The 15,984-nt window shown below is 40.8% G+C and overlaps 1 protein-coding gene across 2 annotated transcripts; it reads left to right on the forward strand.

The window, feature by feature from the left end:
* The first annotated feature begins 712 nt into the window (after positions 1 to 712).
* On the forward strand, positions 713 to 15,557 carry Sub1 (SUB1 regulator of transcription). 2 transcript variants are annotated; one of them, XM_032898771.1, is made up of 5 exons: positions 713 to 795; positions 2,887 to 2,959; positions 5,620 to 5,742; positions 10,256 to 10,364; positions 12,549 to 15,557. In XM_032898771.1, the coding sequence occupies exons 2-5, from the start codon at positions 2,888 to 2,890 to the stop codon at positions 12,626 to 12,628; spliced, it is 384 nt and encodes a 127-aa protein (XP_032754662.1). In that variant the 5' UTR covers positions 713 to 795; position 2,887; the 3' UTR covers positions 12,629 to 15,557. The 2 variants fall into 2 exon arrangements, with proteins under 2 accessions (XP_032754662.1, XP_032754661.1); XM_032898770.1 differs by having other exon boundaries at positions 736 to 912.
* Positions 15,558 to 15,984: the final 427 nt, after the last annotated feature.

Here is a 15,984-nt window from a genome sequence, read left to right on the forward strand (position 1 = left end):
AACACAGAAGGAGCCAAGAGAAAATGTAGTCCCCGAAGGACACACCCTGACCTCCAACACACTCTAATTCTTATTTTTCACCACTCGTAATAATGGCATCTTATTATGACTATATCAGAGCATTAATTCACTGATTAAGGCAGAGCCTTCAGGATCCAGTCTCTTCTGAAAAGGTCACCAGCTGATAACCAGATCCCCAATAAATGAGCCCACAGGAGGATTTTATATTCAAACCATAACTACTTTGGATTCCCCAGAACATTTTAAGAATAAAGGTTTTCGTGGCTAAGGATTTCTGTAAGATTTGACTTTCTGAATTAAATAGTGCGCCTCCCTGGCTTGCTTCCTTTGGATTTTAGCAGCATGAGTCAGATATTAAAGGTGGAACAGGAAAATCATTTGTGGGCAAATGGGTCAGCATATCGTTCTTTTTCAGTATAGCCCGTCATTTCAGTACAGCATTTATATAGCTGTACTATATAAAGAAAGCTATTTGTAAGCGCAAAGCACCATGGTTGTCATTTACATCTCACTCTCTTTCAAGTCAGGCCCAAGTCTTGAGGTATTTCACTGTGGCGCCATCTCCCTTTTAGGAGCATCCATTTCAGAAATATGGCGGTCCCTTTAAGGCCCTGGAAAGGGCTGGCTGTCGGTTGGGCCGCGAGGCCACGCCCCTTCACGTGTCCTTCGTGCCATTGGGCGGAGCCAGAGCCTCTAAGTTGCCGTCACTTCCGGCTCTCTGTCAGTCCTGAGCAAGCGAGCGAGCTAGAGGCTGTTGGACGGCTGGAGCGAAGCGTGAGTGCGCGGGACCCCAGGCCAATTCCTCGAGGCTGCGGCCAGGCCGACCCCAGGCTACCGTCGCCCCTTCGCTCTCCTTGCCGGCCACAGCCGGGAGAAATAGAAGCTCTTAAGGTCCTCCACTCTTGTCCGCGCCCCCGCGGGCCTCATGTGGCGGCCGCTCCGGAAGCCGAGCCGAGCCGAGGCGGTGGGCGCGTGAGGGCGAGCGGGCGGGGAGCGGCGGGTGATGGCCGCGCGCCCCTCGGACTGTGTGGCGGGGCTCCGGGCGGAGGCGCTCGCGGTCTGCCTTGAGGCTGCGCTAGCCCACCCCTACCGGGACCACCGTATCCGGGAAGGTCCCTGGGGACGCTGGCCCCGCTGGGTTGAGGTGTGGGGGGCGCGCCTCGGCGAACATGGCTGGGCTCTAGGGCGAGGAGGATAAAATGGCGCTGGCGCAAGGCCCTCCTCTCCCGCACGCTCTCGGCGCCCCACGCCCCCTTCCTGAGACCGGTCGTAGCCCCAGCCCTCGCCTCGGGGCTTTCTGTAGCTTCCTGGCCCCGACCCCCACGGCGCCTCGCGCCCTCTCACCCACGAGTGCCTCGCACTCTGGGATGTTTTTCAGTACTCCTCCCCCACGCAAGTCACCGGCTGATCAGTATAAACTCAGGCCTTTAGTTACCTTTTGCTCGAATTAGGAAGCCCCCCTGGCCCTAAAGAAACCACCCCAGTAAAGCCTCATTAAAGTTAAAAGTCCAAGTGTGGGGAACCGGCCGGCTTTCGTTACCATTGTTTTCTTATTGAGTAGATTTAGGTTAGATAATGACGTGGTTCTTTGAAGTAAATTTAGTTCCCTAGACAGCTTTTCGTAATGGGAGATAGATAGGGCTGGCTGTTGGCTAGTGAAAGATTTGTTTATGTGCAAGTTAATTCTCTTTCAAAAACAGGTTTTGTGTGGTTGTGTGAACCAGCTAGCTTGGGAAACTTGATTATGGAGGTCAGGTTGTGAAATGGAACAGTGAGAGGAAAAGCGAATGAAGCTGGTTATGAACCATGCTGCTCCCTACTGTGTTATCTTTAACGGATGGATCAGTTGTGTTCTGTATGGTTGTGGTCAGGACTTGGATAGCCCACTTTTGCCTTGACCTCCTAGTTTGAACATTGAATGCCAGTTTGGTCTATAGTGAGCTGGGTTATAATTTTTTTTATGTAGGAGGTGGGAACTGAAGTATTTTTATCATTTACAGAATCTGTTGTGTTTGTTAGGCCCTTTAGGAAGCCATACAGAAATTAATAAGTTTCTTTAGATGGAGAGAGCAGAAGATAGTTTGGTGAATAGCTTTTGCTACCTGGTTTTACCTCTTGGTGTGTCTTGAAAAGGAGTTAGGGCATGCCTAAGGACTCCTTGAAGTGTGGGTTAGAATAAGATAGTCTTCCCTTTGTTTTATGCTTGGGCACTAAATAGCAAGCAATGGGCTGTGTACCTGTCTGGTGAGTTTTGTCTTGAACATCAACCTTCAAATTTTATATTTCCCAAGGTAGAAAGTCAGGTGCAAAATTATTGTGAATTGTGTATAACATTGTGAACTCTGATTGTTGCCTGTTATTTTGATAGTGTGGCCACAAAGTAAAAACTAGTGTATACAAAGCATGTAAAAGCTGATTTATAAGGGCAGCATTAATTACACGTCACTTATATAGGCAAGCTGTCTTATGTTGGAGCCTCTTAGTGTGAGTGGAATTAAGTACATTTCTTTTGGTTTTAAAGTAATTTTTCTCAGCTGCTTTCTTGTAGTCTACCCACAAATTTTATAGCCCCTCTACAGTCAGTTGTTAAAAAGACCCATTGACTTTGAGAAGGGTAAAGGAATGTGCACATGGCTTTTATTTCTTTGTCTTGACTGGGTTTAGAATATTTGGCTGTGCTTGTTATTTGCAATTTAGACATGTGTTCAATGTAACGACTCCAGTACTACAGAAAGGCAGAATGAGCCTTGGAAGTTATTATGTTTTTTCTGTTTGTTTGTTTTTGGTTTTTTTTGGACTGGGAGAGCTAAGATGAAGGTACTAAAACATCTTGTAAATTATTCATGTGATGTCTTTTTCTTTCAGAATGCCTAAATCAAAGGAACTTGTTTCTTCGAGCTCTTCAGGCAGTGATTCTGACAGCGAAGTTGAAAAAAAGGTGACTTTCCTGTACCAAGTTCTTTTATAGTACAAAATGTATGGTGCATTAATTGCTCTATAATGCCGACACTGAGTTTTGAAGGAAAAGGCCTGTCAGTCTTTTTAGATAGGTTTTTCTATGCATCCTATACTTCTCCAACCACCTCAGGGTTCCCTGAGGGCTGGGATGGTGTTACCAGTGCTGGGCTCAGAATGGTGTTACCAGTGCTGGGCTCAGAATGTAAGAGAGAGAATCTGCAAGGGTATTCTGTAACAATAAATGACAAATGGAGTCCTCGAGTAGAATATTAGATTCTAGACTCATTTGCAGGCCTTACATCAGATTGAGAGGTCTCTGAATTGTACTTGGGGTTCAGCCTGGCAGCCCAGTGCATTCCAGGAAAGTACTTGCCGTATCTTTAGCCCTCTTTTCACTTTTTATTTGCGACAGGGTCTCAATAAGTTGTTGGGCTGCCTTGGACTTTTGTCCTCATGCCTGATCCAGCTCAGACTAAAGGTGCTCTACCTTTAGTAACCAGAAGTCAATGGAAATGCTTTCTTAGACTCTAGAGGACCAGAATTCTAATTAAGCCAAGGGCACATTATTTAGAAATCTGTCATTCAAAAATCTGATTCCTCTAGCCTGCTGCTCAGTGAGCTTGGTCTCGTTCTTCCACGTGGTAGGAGAAGAGACCTCATTATTCCAAGTTTCTAACCTCATGTACCCACATACAGGCTTCACAAGCACAACAATCACAAAATGACAGTAATAAAATTTCCCCTAATCTATAGTTAGTAAGTCACTATTGAGCTGCATGAAGTTTTGAATGAAAACATTAACGTTGACAGGTTTCTCAGTCACTGCTTCCCTTTACCCAAATTACTGAATTTTAGTTTTGGTACATTTTAACTTTAACAGTTATTTGCTTTTAGTAAATAAAGTCATCCAGCACAACAAACACAAAATTAGCTATTTTGTCAGCTTTTTCTGTGTTAGGTGATCGCTGTTTTGTCAACCTCATTCCACTCAGCTGATCACTGCAGTGAAGTGTGACGGAGCAGTTCATCTTGTGGTCAAGACTTCCTTCCACACAGCTGTCTCTTAATAGAAATTTATATCTGAATAAACATTCATATCCTAGAAATGGAACAAATTGTATTCTCCCTCTTCGTTGACTTGCTTTGTTGAGAATATGAAGTTAGTACACCTGTAGTTTACAGATGTGTAAAAGCAGCAGGCAAGCCAGTTTCCCAGGTCAGTTGGTAGAGTGCTAGCCTCACACTCAGGAAGTCCCAGGTTTGATCACCCCGCAGTGGAGATGGAAGCAGGAGGGTCAGAAGTTCAAGGTCACCTGGGATACTGGGGACTCTGTTTTATTTATTTATTTAAAGCAACAACCCCCTCTTTTTTTTTAAAAAATCTTTTAAAGTTGTTTTTTTTTTTTTTTTTTTTTTTTTTTTTTTTTCTGTACTAAGAAAAGGGAGCTCTCTAGGAAAATTTAGGAAAGTTGTAGCCTACAAATGTAAAGATAGGCTATAGTATCATAATTTTCAAATAAGGCTTCAAACATCATACATAGCTGTACTTGAAGTCTTTAGAACTTGTGTCAGTATAACCTCAAAGTGTGTGTATGTAACTGATACTGAGGTTATTTACGGGGCATGCACCAGTCTAGAGGATTGCCTTCTTCCTGAGCTGATTTTATAGCTTGTCTCCCATAGTACTATTAATCCTGTAAACATTTACATTAAATAACATCCACAGCTTTCATAGTGTGTTCTTATCCTAGCCTTAACAAATTTAATTAGTAGGTTTAGTAATATTAAACTAGTTTTTACTTGTCCACTAAGGAGGAGCATGCCTGCCCTCTACTGTTGGGGTTGGGAACTTAATGTGGGTTTTGTTTTGTTTTTTAATTTTTATTTTTTAGCTCAGTTTGAGAATGAGGCTATATAAAATTCTTTTATACTAGTGCTGCTTCTAAAATATTATGAGGTTGAGTGCTAGTCTTATCACTGTCTATCTTCAGTATTCTTAGTGCTGCTGAGGTTTTTGAGTTGTTGATTTTCAGTGCCTGGCATAAGATATCAGCTTCCTTTACCTGGGCATACACTTCCCCTTGAGATAGAGTTTCATTATGTAGCCCTGACTGGCCTCGGGCTTGCTATATAGTCCAGGCTGGAAGCATACATTCTTGGAAACAGTCCAGATTCCTTTTAGAATAGACAAGGAATTAGTAAGTATTCGTGTTTTAGTCTGAATACATTGGTTATGTTTGTTTTTTGTGTGATCTTCAGCTTTGCTGTCCCAACCTTAGTCAGGCTACAGGGTTACCAGTATGCTTTGTCTCTTTAAAAAGTAAGAGAGTAAGAGGAAAGCTTTGGGTAGACTTGGGATTTCCACAGTTTATGTATACAGAGGGTACAGGCTGCTTCTCCTTCTTACAGAGAGTGCTGTGTGGGTTCTAGTCCATAAGCTGACTGTTTTAATATCTGAGATATCTTTGAGGATATTGAGAATAGAGTGTAAAAACACATCATTAGTTATGTGAAGACTAGATTCATATTAACATTTTTTAATGCACATTTTTTTAATAAGTCAAAATTTGACTACCTCTTTAATGAAGTGCTTTGAAGTTCCCATGTGTGTATTCTTACCTTTACCTTTTTTTTTTTAAGTTAAAGAGGAAAAAGCAAGTTGTTCCAGAGAAACCTGTGAAGAAGCAAAAGCCTGGTGAGAGTTCTAGAGCGCTGGCATCCTCCAAGCAGAGTAGCAGCAGCAGAGATGATAACATGTTCCAGGTAAAGTCAGATTGCAGTTAGTCCAGTGGGATAGACCCTTGATCTGATAGCACACCACAGTCTGTGTTGTAATCCTCTTGACCTGTGTTTATTAACAATTGAGTAGGAAGTGAAGGTAATTTGTTCATTTCTGGGCTATTGGTAAAATCTAGAAGTCTAGTTTTACTATATTTAAATGATACAAATCTAAAGGTTTCAGAAAGCACCCCCCCAAAAGAAAGAAAAGAAAAAAGAGAAAGATTTAGAACTGTATATTTGGGAAGCATATTTGAGTGAGTAAGGTTGAGTATTTGACTGGAAAGTGTAAATTTGATGGCCTAACTTAGGTTTCATAAGAAACAGAAGGCTGGGGACATAGTGTAGGTGTATAGTGCTGGAGTAGCATGTTTAGGCCTGGAGTCTGAGCTTAAGGAAAGGGGAGCGGGTAGGATAGATAGAGTGAGATGTAAACCCAGGGAGGGCTGCTTGGCATCTTGACTTTATTATGTGTTTTTAGCAACTCAGTATATGCTTCACTGCAAACCCTGTTCTGTGAGGTGAGCATTGTGAGTAAATGATGCTGTGAGATTGTGGAGGCAATTACAGACTTTATTTATATTGATAAGGAAGAGATAGTGATGCTTACAAAGATGGTGATGAAGAAGGACCAGCCTTGAGTGAGGTAGACCTGATAGTGAATGTGGCCACTGAGGACAGTCTCCTGTAGCACCTGGGGGTCTTGGCTGGGAATTGCTTTTGTTGGCTTTTACATATGCTTGACTAAATAGCCAACCACTGAAGAACACAGAAAACAAAGAGAGGAGGTGATAGCAGGTTATGAGAGATTTGCAAATGGATGATGAAAGAAGAAAGGATTAAATTGATAAAATGGAGAAAGAAAACTCAAAATAGTGGAGGGGAAAGAAAGAGACAAAATATAGATTAACTATTATAGGTTTCAATTCTTTGACTTCGTATAATTTCAGGGCAAAGGTTAGTTTGATAGAGAATATATAGATGAAGGTATGAGATGAGGAATTTAAAAGAATGATATTACTGATTCAAATGCGTAATAAATTGGATACTTACGGTGCTCTGTATTTCATTCAGGCTTTGCCAGTTTCCAGTATTCCACATGGAATGTGATCTGTAACCTTGTGGAATTTAAGGGGACTGTGATTACACACATAGTAAAAATTACAGTAAGTCCTGAGAAGTAGTGGGCAGATAGAGTAGGCGTGAGAATCTCATTAAAAGAAGTGGCATCTAAGTCTTAAGATGTGAAGGTTAAGCCAGCTGTGCAAAGTGTGTGGACAAAGAAAGCATTTTCAAGAGCAGGAAATTGAGTTAATATCTTGAAGTTGGAAGGAGCTTGGGTTGTATATGAATTATAGAGCCTTTGTGGTTGAAGCCTGGGAATTCTTGCTGAGATTCAGAAGTCTATTTGGTGAAGACCTTCCAGAGCCATTTGACTTTTAAGTACAACAAGAAACTGAGGCAGGACACATGTAAAACTGTATAGAGTATTTCCTAGTGCTTTGGAATGTCCAGTTCCATAACTGTGTCTCAGCTATCCTTTCATCACTGGTGCTAATGCTGTGCTCTCCTCTTTACTTATAGAACAATGGCTCCTTTGACCTGGTGGGGGGCGGGGTCTGAGGTGAGGGTCTGTTATAGCTCTGGCTGACTTGGCAGTCACTAAATAGAACAGGCTAGATTTGAGTTTTTAGCAGTCCTCTGCCTCTCCTCAAATACAAAGGTTGTAGACATGTACTGCCATGGCTTTTAAAGGTTCTGTTTTGCTAGAGACTTTTGAGAAATGGGGTTTATTTTTAGGGGATGATTTTCTCACTGTGAAAAAAGAGCCTTGGTTCCTTGGTTCTTTTTTTTTGTTTGGTTTCTTGAGACAAGGTTTCTTTGTGTAGCCCTGGCTGCCCTAGAGCTAGCTAGCTCTAGTCTATAGAGCAGAGCCAGTCATAGACTCACAGAGATCCACCTGTAGCTTACGCCTCCAATTCTGCCTGTTAGGAAGACTTGTCTCAGCCAGTGTTCTATTGCTGTGCAGAGACACCATGACAGCAGCAGCTCTTAGAAAAGCATTGAATCGGAGCTGCCTTACAGTTTAGAGGTTTAGTCCCTTGTTACCTTGGCAAGAAGCATGGCGGCAGGTAGGAAGATGTCTTACTGGAGAGTAGCTGAATTATACATTTGGATCCATGGGCAGCTGGGACAGAGAGACACTGGGCCTGGCTTGAGCTTCAGAAACCTCAAGAGTTCACTCCAGTGACACACTTCCTCCAACAAGGCTGCACCTCCTCTTTCAAGGCTGTGTTCCCTAATCCTTTAAAATGATGCCACTCCTTAAGAGCCTAAGGAGGCCAATTTCATTCAAATCATGACAACCGGCTTTTCTTTGAATACTTTGGCTCCTTCCCAGATAACTTGGTCAGTTTATTAAATGTATGTCTTATTTTTGGGCTGCATTCTTAAACTCTTGACCTAAGTCTGGCTGCTTTAGTACCATACTGTCCTTATATTTACTGAAAATAGGAAGTGGAGAAACTAAAAAAACACATAGCTTGTGTTAAGTCACCAGTATAAATACTTTTTTTTTTTTTTTTTTTTAAAAGACAGGGTCTCAGTATGTAGGCCCGTCTCTTAGTTACGGTTTTTATTGCTGTGAAAAAGACTCTATGATCATGGCCACTCTCTATATAAAGGAATACTTTTAATTGGGACTGGCTTACAGTTTCAGAGGTTTAGTCCATTATCAACATGGTGGTATGCAGGAAAGACATGGTGCTGGAGGAGTAGTCGAGAGCTCTGTATCTTAATCTGAAGGCAGCAAAAGCTACTGTGATCGACACTGGGTGTAGCTTGAGTATGAGACTTCAAAGTCCAACCCCCACCCCCACAAGTATGTGCAGTGCTGCAGGATATGTGATCACACTGTGATCCCCGAGGTTGTGTTATTTACTGGAAAACCTGCTTTTTAGTTGTGTGGCTCAGCCTTAGCACATACCTTTAATCAAAGCACTTTCTACTTGAATATTGTAAACAGGATTAAAGTCAACCATAGTTCAAGGGGGCAGAGCAAACAACCAGTTGACAGGAAGTGACCATAGGATCATTAAAAAACCATAGAGAGTAAGAGGGAGTTAGGAGGACAGGTAGATGCAAAGGAAGTAGAAGGGAGGGACATTGAATTTGAAGGAGTTTGTTTGAAATGGTGTGAAAGAAGAGGGCATTTCTGGTTGGGCTTTGGCTGAGGAGGAAGGACAACTGGTTGCTTTCTCTGCCTCTCTGAGCTAGCTGTTTTTCACCCTAGCATCTGGCTCCCAAGACTTCATTGGTAAAATCAAATAATTGTGATTTTTTTTTTAAAATAACAGTTAACAACAACAGTACACACTTCCTCCAATAAGGTCATACCAACTCTAACAAGGCCACACTTCCCAATAGCTCCAGTTCTGTGGGCTAAGCATTCAAGCTCATAAGATGGTGGCTGTTCCTGTTCACCCCCATAACCTGGGTGCCTGGGACTTGTGAGTGAACCAAGCTGACCTTGAACACAGCTGCCTATCTCCAAGGGGGTTAATTTTTGATGTCTTTGAGTTTACTGTGTTAGGCTGTAGGCATCTAATTTAGGTTGAATCAGATAGTACTGCTGTTATTCTATGAGTGGCTTATTTCCCTTAGCACCATGCTATAGCATAGACAGGATTGCCTATATGAAGGCTGAATAGCTACAGTATTTGTGTCCTCATCTAAGGATAGATTTGTGGGTTGCTTCTACTTCTTAGCTATTATGAATAGTGCAATTAGGACATGTATGATTTTTTGGGGGGGTGGGAGACCCTACTGCCAATTGTTTTGGATATGCTGCAATGTGCTGCCTCCAAGTCACTTAAACACATTCATATACAATCTATAGGATTGGTATAAATTGTCTTACTAAAGTACATTCTGATGCTCACACAGAGTCTTCTGAATATGCATTTCTCAGAATACCCGGTCTGTTAAATATATATCTTATCCCCAAAGTGAGATTATTGGAACATGTTATGTTTCGATTTTTGTCAAAGGACATCCATTCTATTTACTGTGTTATTTTTATTAATATTCATACATTTTAAAGAGAAGCTAAAAAAAGAAAGATAGCTCAATAAGCAGAAATTGCTTGTACAAACATGAGGACCTGAGCTTTAATGCTCAGCACCCACCTTAGGTAGTTGGATTTGGCTGCAGATGGCTATAATCCCAGCACTGAGGGGCAGAAATGGCAGATTCTGAGTACTCTGTGCCTGCTAACTTAACAGTGAGCCTCTAGTTTAGTGAGCGAGATCTCAAGGGCAGGTAGAGAATGCTAGAGAATCTCAGCTGAAGTCATTCTCTCGACATCATATGTGGACATACATGCATGCACACACAGCACCCTGTTACAGTTGAATACTTATTCCAGGATTATAAGTGTAAGTCATGAATATAAATTCAAAACCTCTCTCTATGCATTTTCTTTCTCCCTCTTTGCTAGATTGGAAAGATGAGATATGTCAGTGTTCGGGATTTTAAAGGAAAAATTCTAATTGATATTCGAGAATATTGGATGGACTCAGAAGGTGAAATGAAACCAGGGAGAAAAGGTGAGGTTTTATTTCTTCAGTTTGATGTTAATGTTGATTGAATACTTACCTTAAACTGTTACAGGGTGTACAGGTTAAGGATTGGCCTTACTTGGTTGATCCTTTTATAATCAATTTGTAATGAAACCTAGGAAAACATCCTGATGTCACGTTGAATTGATCACTAATTTTAACTTCATTTTTATCAGTTCTGAGGCAGGTTGGGCACTACTTGGGAAACTGTAAAATGAGAAACAGAAAACTCCTGGTTTAGTGTTTGCTTTGGACTCAGATCCAGCAGGATGTTCTTTAATCCTTAAAGGTCTCTGTCCTCTTAGTATTGGTGCTTCGCCCAGTTCCAGGTCTCTTAGCAAGGACAAACAGTTTATTTTGTTACCAAGTAGCTAGAAAGCATTTGTGCCAACTTGTATTTAGTTTTTTTGTGACAAGATATGACACAAAAGCAACTTAAGGGAGGAAGGGTTTATTCTAACCCAGTCTGAAGGTGGAAGGCAGCTGCTCACATGGGGCCCAGTCAGGACGTGGAGAGGTGAGTGTGCTGGGACTTGGCTTGGTGTCACTTAGGCTTTAGGTGGGGCCACTCACATTCAGGATGGGTCTTCCCTCATCAGTTTAACCTGTTTGCAGACACCCTCTTCAACACTCAGAGGTATGTTTATGATGATTCTAAATCTATCAAGCTGACGGTCAAGGTGAACTGTTAATAACTTGTCACTTGTGCTTCTGGGAGCAACACCAGTGAGACCCGTAGACAGAGGCATGCACACAGTAGAAGGGGACTGGCTGGAAGAGGCAGGTGGTGAACAGGAGTGGGAAACGGGGCATTAGGGAGGAGTGGAGGGAGGAGTACATTATATACATGAAGGAAAATGCCATGGCGATTATGCTAATGCACTTTGAAAAAAGAGTAACCACTACTTAAATGTATATAGTTCTATGCTCTAGGATTATTCAGTTGATGAAAATGCTTTCTTGGGCCAGTAAGGTATGGTGCCTCAGCAGGAGAAGGCACTTGGTGCCAAGCCCCTTATGACCCCCAGGACACATGAGGTGGAAGGAGAGAGTGGGTACTGCCTACACTGTTGTAAATACTGTGGCGGGGGAGTGGGGGGTGATGATAGGATACAAGCACGCATGTGTGCACCCATTCAGTGAGTAAATGTGACAGATTTTTAATAAAAGGAAAAAAATGCTTCCTTCTAATACTATTTTGTCTGTTTTTAAAGGTTTTACTTCTTTCATGCAGTTCTCAAGTTTGTTTTAGAAACTTCCTTTTTATGCTTACTGATTATTTCTTTCTGGGTTTTCATTCAGGATTTTCCACAGTGGCTAAGCCTAGATTTTATTCTTGCAAATGTTTCCTGAAGGAATTCAGTTAGCCTCAAAGGCTTCCTACTGCTGCCTATTGTGTTCTCCTTTGCAGTTTCATGGCCTCTGAGCAGTTTTCTAAAAAATACATTGTTTGCTTGTGTTGGATGTTAGGCTAAGGTTTCATATTACCTGATTTAATATATCAACCATTCTTTGATGTGTAAATCTCATTTACTAATTAAGAAACTGAATCTAGAAAATGCAGCTAGTGATGAAGCTGAGCATTGCTCTTGAGAGCATGATTCCAGAGTGCACTCGTGCCTGTATCTGAATTCTGCATTCTCCCATGTCCCTTTTGAGCCACTCTAAGGAGTTCCCCAAAATGGACGCTTACAGAATAACTTAGCATAGAGCTGAACACCTTGAAATTTGGTGGAAATATGGAACAAATGTTGGAAGAGACGGGATGTAAAACTGTCAACATCTTATGCCAAATTTAGGTCATTTTAGAATGTACATATTTGTGAAATATCTTCAGATTATTATCAGTTCTTATTGGTCAAAATAGGCATTGTGTTGGAAGTTAAACTGGATATAAAAATTGAACCTGTGCCTAACAAATGTAAGATTTTAATATCAATATAGATCTCTCACAAAACTTCAACATTCTAGTGTTGTGCCATTCAAAAGGGCAGTTTGGGAACTGAAGTAGCTCTGTAATAGAGCGCGTATGTGGCATGCATGAGGTCTGGGTTGTGTCTTCAATGCTAAAAAATCCACATAAGCAAATGACAGTTTTGATAAAAAATTTGGGCATAACAAAATCCCCCAAAAGACTTGATTTTCACCTTGTATTTCTTAAACCTTGTTTAGGTATTTCTTTAAACATGGAACAATGGAGCCAGCTGAAGGAACAGATCTCTGACATAGATGATGCAGTAAGAAAGCTGTAAAGCCTGAGCCATAGCAAGCCTGTACTGTCATAGCTGTTTTACTCAAATCTTTTCACATTGGCTTTACGTTTTTCTAAATGTTGTTTTCCAAGCTGTTGTATATTTTGGATTGCAGGACAATTTGAAAGACAAATACTTTTTTTTTAAATGTGCATTATTAAAATGTTCTAAGAGAAGCTAATTGTCAACTTTATTAAAGAGGGTTGCTTTGTGCCCCCTACCTAGTGTAAAATAAAGTCAGATCATTACAATCTTAACTGTGGTAGCCTTTTTTGATAAAAAAAATAAACTAGTTACTGTTTAAGGCCAGAAAAACAACCTTTGTAGGCACATTGTTGAGTCAGCTTACATTCAGAAGGATGTATTACATTGAGCTCTTAGATTGCTTTGTGAAATGTATACTCCGTGTCTTTCCAACCTGATTTGTTGAATTTTCCTCTCCAGGACTTCTCTCCACCACAATCCTTTTTTTCTTCAGTTTTCTTAGTGTTCACTTTTCCATCACTCTCTACTCAGATATATTATACTGATTTGGAAAGTCAAGCTATCCATGTTGTTGCCTCCAAAGTCTACTGTGTTAATTATTAGCAGATATCTGTTTAGTAACATGGCTTAAATGGGAACTCCAAGCAAGTGTGTGTCATTATTCATAGTGCGCCGTGGAGATGTTACTTAGTCTACAGAACATAGTGACTGATGTCTTATGAACTGTCTCTCGGTAAACCTTTGTGCTGAGATGGTGGTTATAAAATCAGATATTAAACTAGATTAGACTTGTAAAAATCGTGACACTTACTGGCCTCCTATTCTAATAATGAGTGTGGATTATATGTAGTCAGACATGTCACTGAGCTTTACTGTCATGGTAGGTTACATGGCTAGTTTTTATAGAGTCGGCTGTTTTACAGTCTGGACAAGAGATTTCCAGATTTGACGTTAACTAAATTTGATAGACATTTTCATGAGTTTTCATTTTAACCAGGATGATTAAACAGACAGGCACGTGTGTTAGGGCTATTGCTCCAATGAAAAGGAAGGGCATAGTGTTCTGAGGGAAAGTGTTTGCAAAGGAAAATCACACTGAAGGGAGTTAGCCTGTGATGTGAAAGGAACTTTCTTGAAACTAAATGCACATGGTATGTTGGCGATAACAGTAAGATGGGTCTAGGTAGAATAATAACTAACAAGGATGGTTTATACATGTGAAAAATGCTGCCACTAAGGGCTGCCATATCAGAATTGCCCTATCTTATTAATCAGTTTAATTCCCATCGTCTTAAGCATTTTATGGAATTGTCTAGGATTTAATTTAAAAAACAATCTGTCAGGCCTCATGTGGTTAACTTATCCTCCTTACAGGACATTCTTTAGGTAACTTTTTAGTGTGTTACTCCAAATTGACATATTAAAAAAAAAAAGAGAACCAAAGTGTTTTAAGATATATATATATATACCATAGCTCATTCCTGAGGGATGCTACCCTTATAATTTGTTGTATTTCATTGATTAATTATTTACCATTTAAAGAAAGGATAGTTAGAACATAGAACTTTGGTTTTGGTATCGATGAGGAGGGAATAATAGACAAATTTTCTAGGCCGTGAATTCAGAGGGCGTATGTGCATTTCAGCTGTCCGCTTCATGGAGATCCGCAGAGACCTGTCGTCTGTTACCTAGGCATCGATGAGCTGCTTAGCATAGTAAAACCTCCACCTGGAAAGCTTTCTCTGGCATAATTTGTTAGACTGATAGCTCAATTCATTCACTAATGTTACACCAGAGTTACTAATCTTTTTCTTTGTGTGTGTTGAAAAGGAGAATTAGGTTAAAAGGGGCTTTTCAGACGAAAAGAAAGGCTAGAGTCCTTCTATTTTGCGGTCAGATGCCTTTCTCCTTAGTTTCTTTTCTGTTGCTGTGATGAAGTGCCCTGATGAAAGCAGCTTAAGGGAGAAGGGGTTTATTCTGAATCGCAGTTCCAGGTTACAGTCCATTGTTGCATGGAGTCAAAAACAACTACAGGACTCCAGACATCCGGACACGGCTCCATGGCCAGGAAGCCGAGAACAGTGGTTGCATGCTCAGTTCCCTCTCCTTTTCATTTAACCTGACTTAGCCTGTGAGCTGCTCCTGTCCGCAGTAGGCAAGAGTTCTCCACACATGCCTAGAGGCCTATCTTCAGGTGGTTCTAGGTTTGGTTGAATGGATAACACTATCATAGTAAGTTTTCTCCCAGGAAGAAGGCTTGACATTTTGAGGCATAAGTATCTTATTTTGTAATGCTAAAATGATTAGATCTGCTCTCAGGTTTGCCCTTTAATACGCCCCATAGCAAGGCCTCCAAATGGGTTTTCCTCTTAGAGTAAAAGCCTTTAGCCAATTTCCACAATCACTGGAAAAGAAAAACTTGCATTTTCTTTTGTTTTGCATCACAAATGCCTAAAATCTTGGGAAATACTACCTCATTTACCTAGTCAAGATGCTGGTGATAACCAGTCTATTCTGCGTAGTATCTTAGAATCAGCAACTTAGGGAAAACCAAGGAGGAAAATGTGTCCTGACCTGGCTACAAAGGGAGGAGGGGATTGAACGTTTATGTAAGTGTTCCGGACAGGAATGTTAGCACAGAGCTTGCTACAAAGCTTGAAAGTCTTAACTGTTGAGTTATATATAGGTATCTTTTTTGGATTTCTCTGCAGTTCACATTTTATGGAAATTAATGTAGTGAAACACTAAAGATCTCTTTTTTTTCCTTAAGGCATTTTTTTTCCAGATAAACTATAATGTAAACATGCATATAGTGAAACGTGTGTAATTCTGTAATTGTGGAATGCCTGTATGCTTTGTTTGGTACATCTTCCATGGGGGTGTCAATGAACCTATTATTCCACTTGTGAATATTTTAAATGTTGAAATAAAAACAAGAAATAGACCCTTTGTGTTATCCCATTTTCATACACCTGAAGATGGAGTACTTTTGTCTGTTGTAAATAATGTTTCTCTGTGGATGTTCTAGAATCTGTACTAGCTTTAGAGTGTTAAGTCTGAAGGCTTCGGGGACTTGGTGTGGGAAAAGATGCAAATGCCAAGGAGTACATAGCATCAAGTTTTTCATCTTGAAAATGCTTTGCAGTTTGATGCTTCGGTCTTAGTCATTGTTCTATTGCTGTGAAGAAACACCGTGACCAAGTTAACCTTTATTAAAGAAAGCATTTAATGAGGCTTGTTTACAGTTTGAGAAAGATAGTCCATTGTCTTCATGGCAGGGACCTTGGTAGCACACAGGCAGACATGGTGCTGGAGAAGTAGCTGAGGGTTCTATATCCAGATTTGCAGGAAGCAGGAGAAGAGACTGGGCC

The sequence above is a fragment of the Rattus rattus genome, chromosome 3 (genome assembly GCF_011064425.1).
Source record: "Rattus rattus isolate New Zealand chromosome 3, Rrattus_CSIRO_v1, whole genome shotgun sequence".
NCBI classification, from domain to species: Eukaryota; Metazoa; Chordata; class Mammalia; order Rodentia; family Muridae; genus Rattus; species Rattus rattus.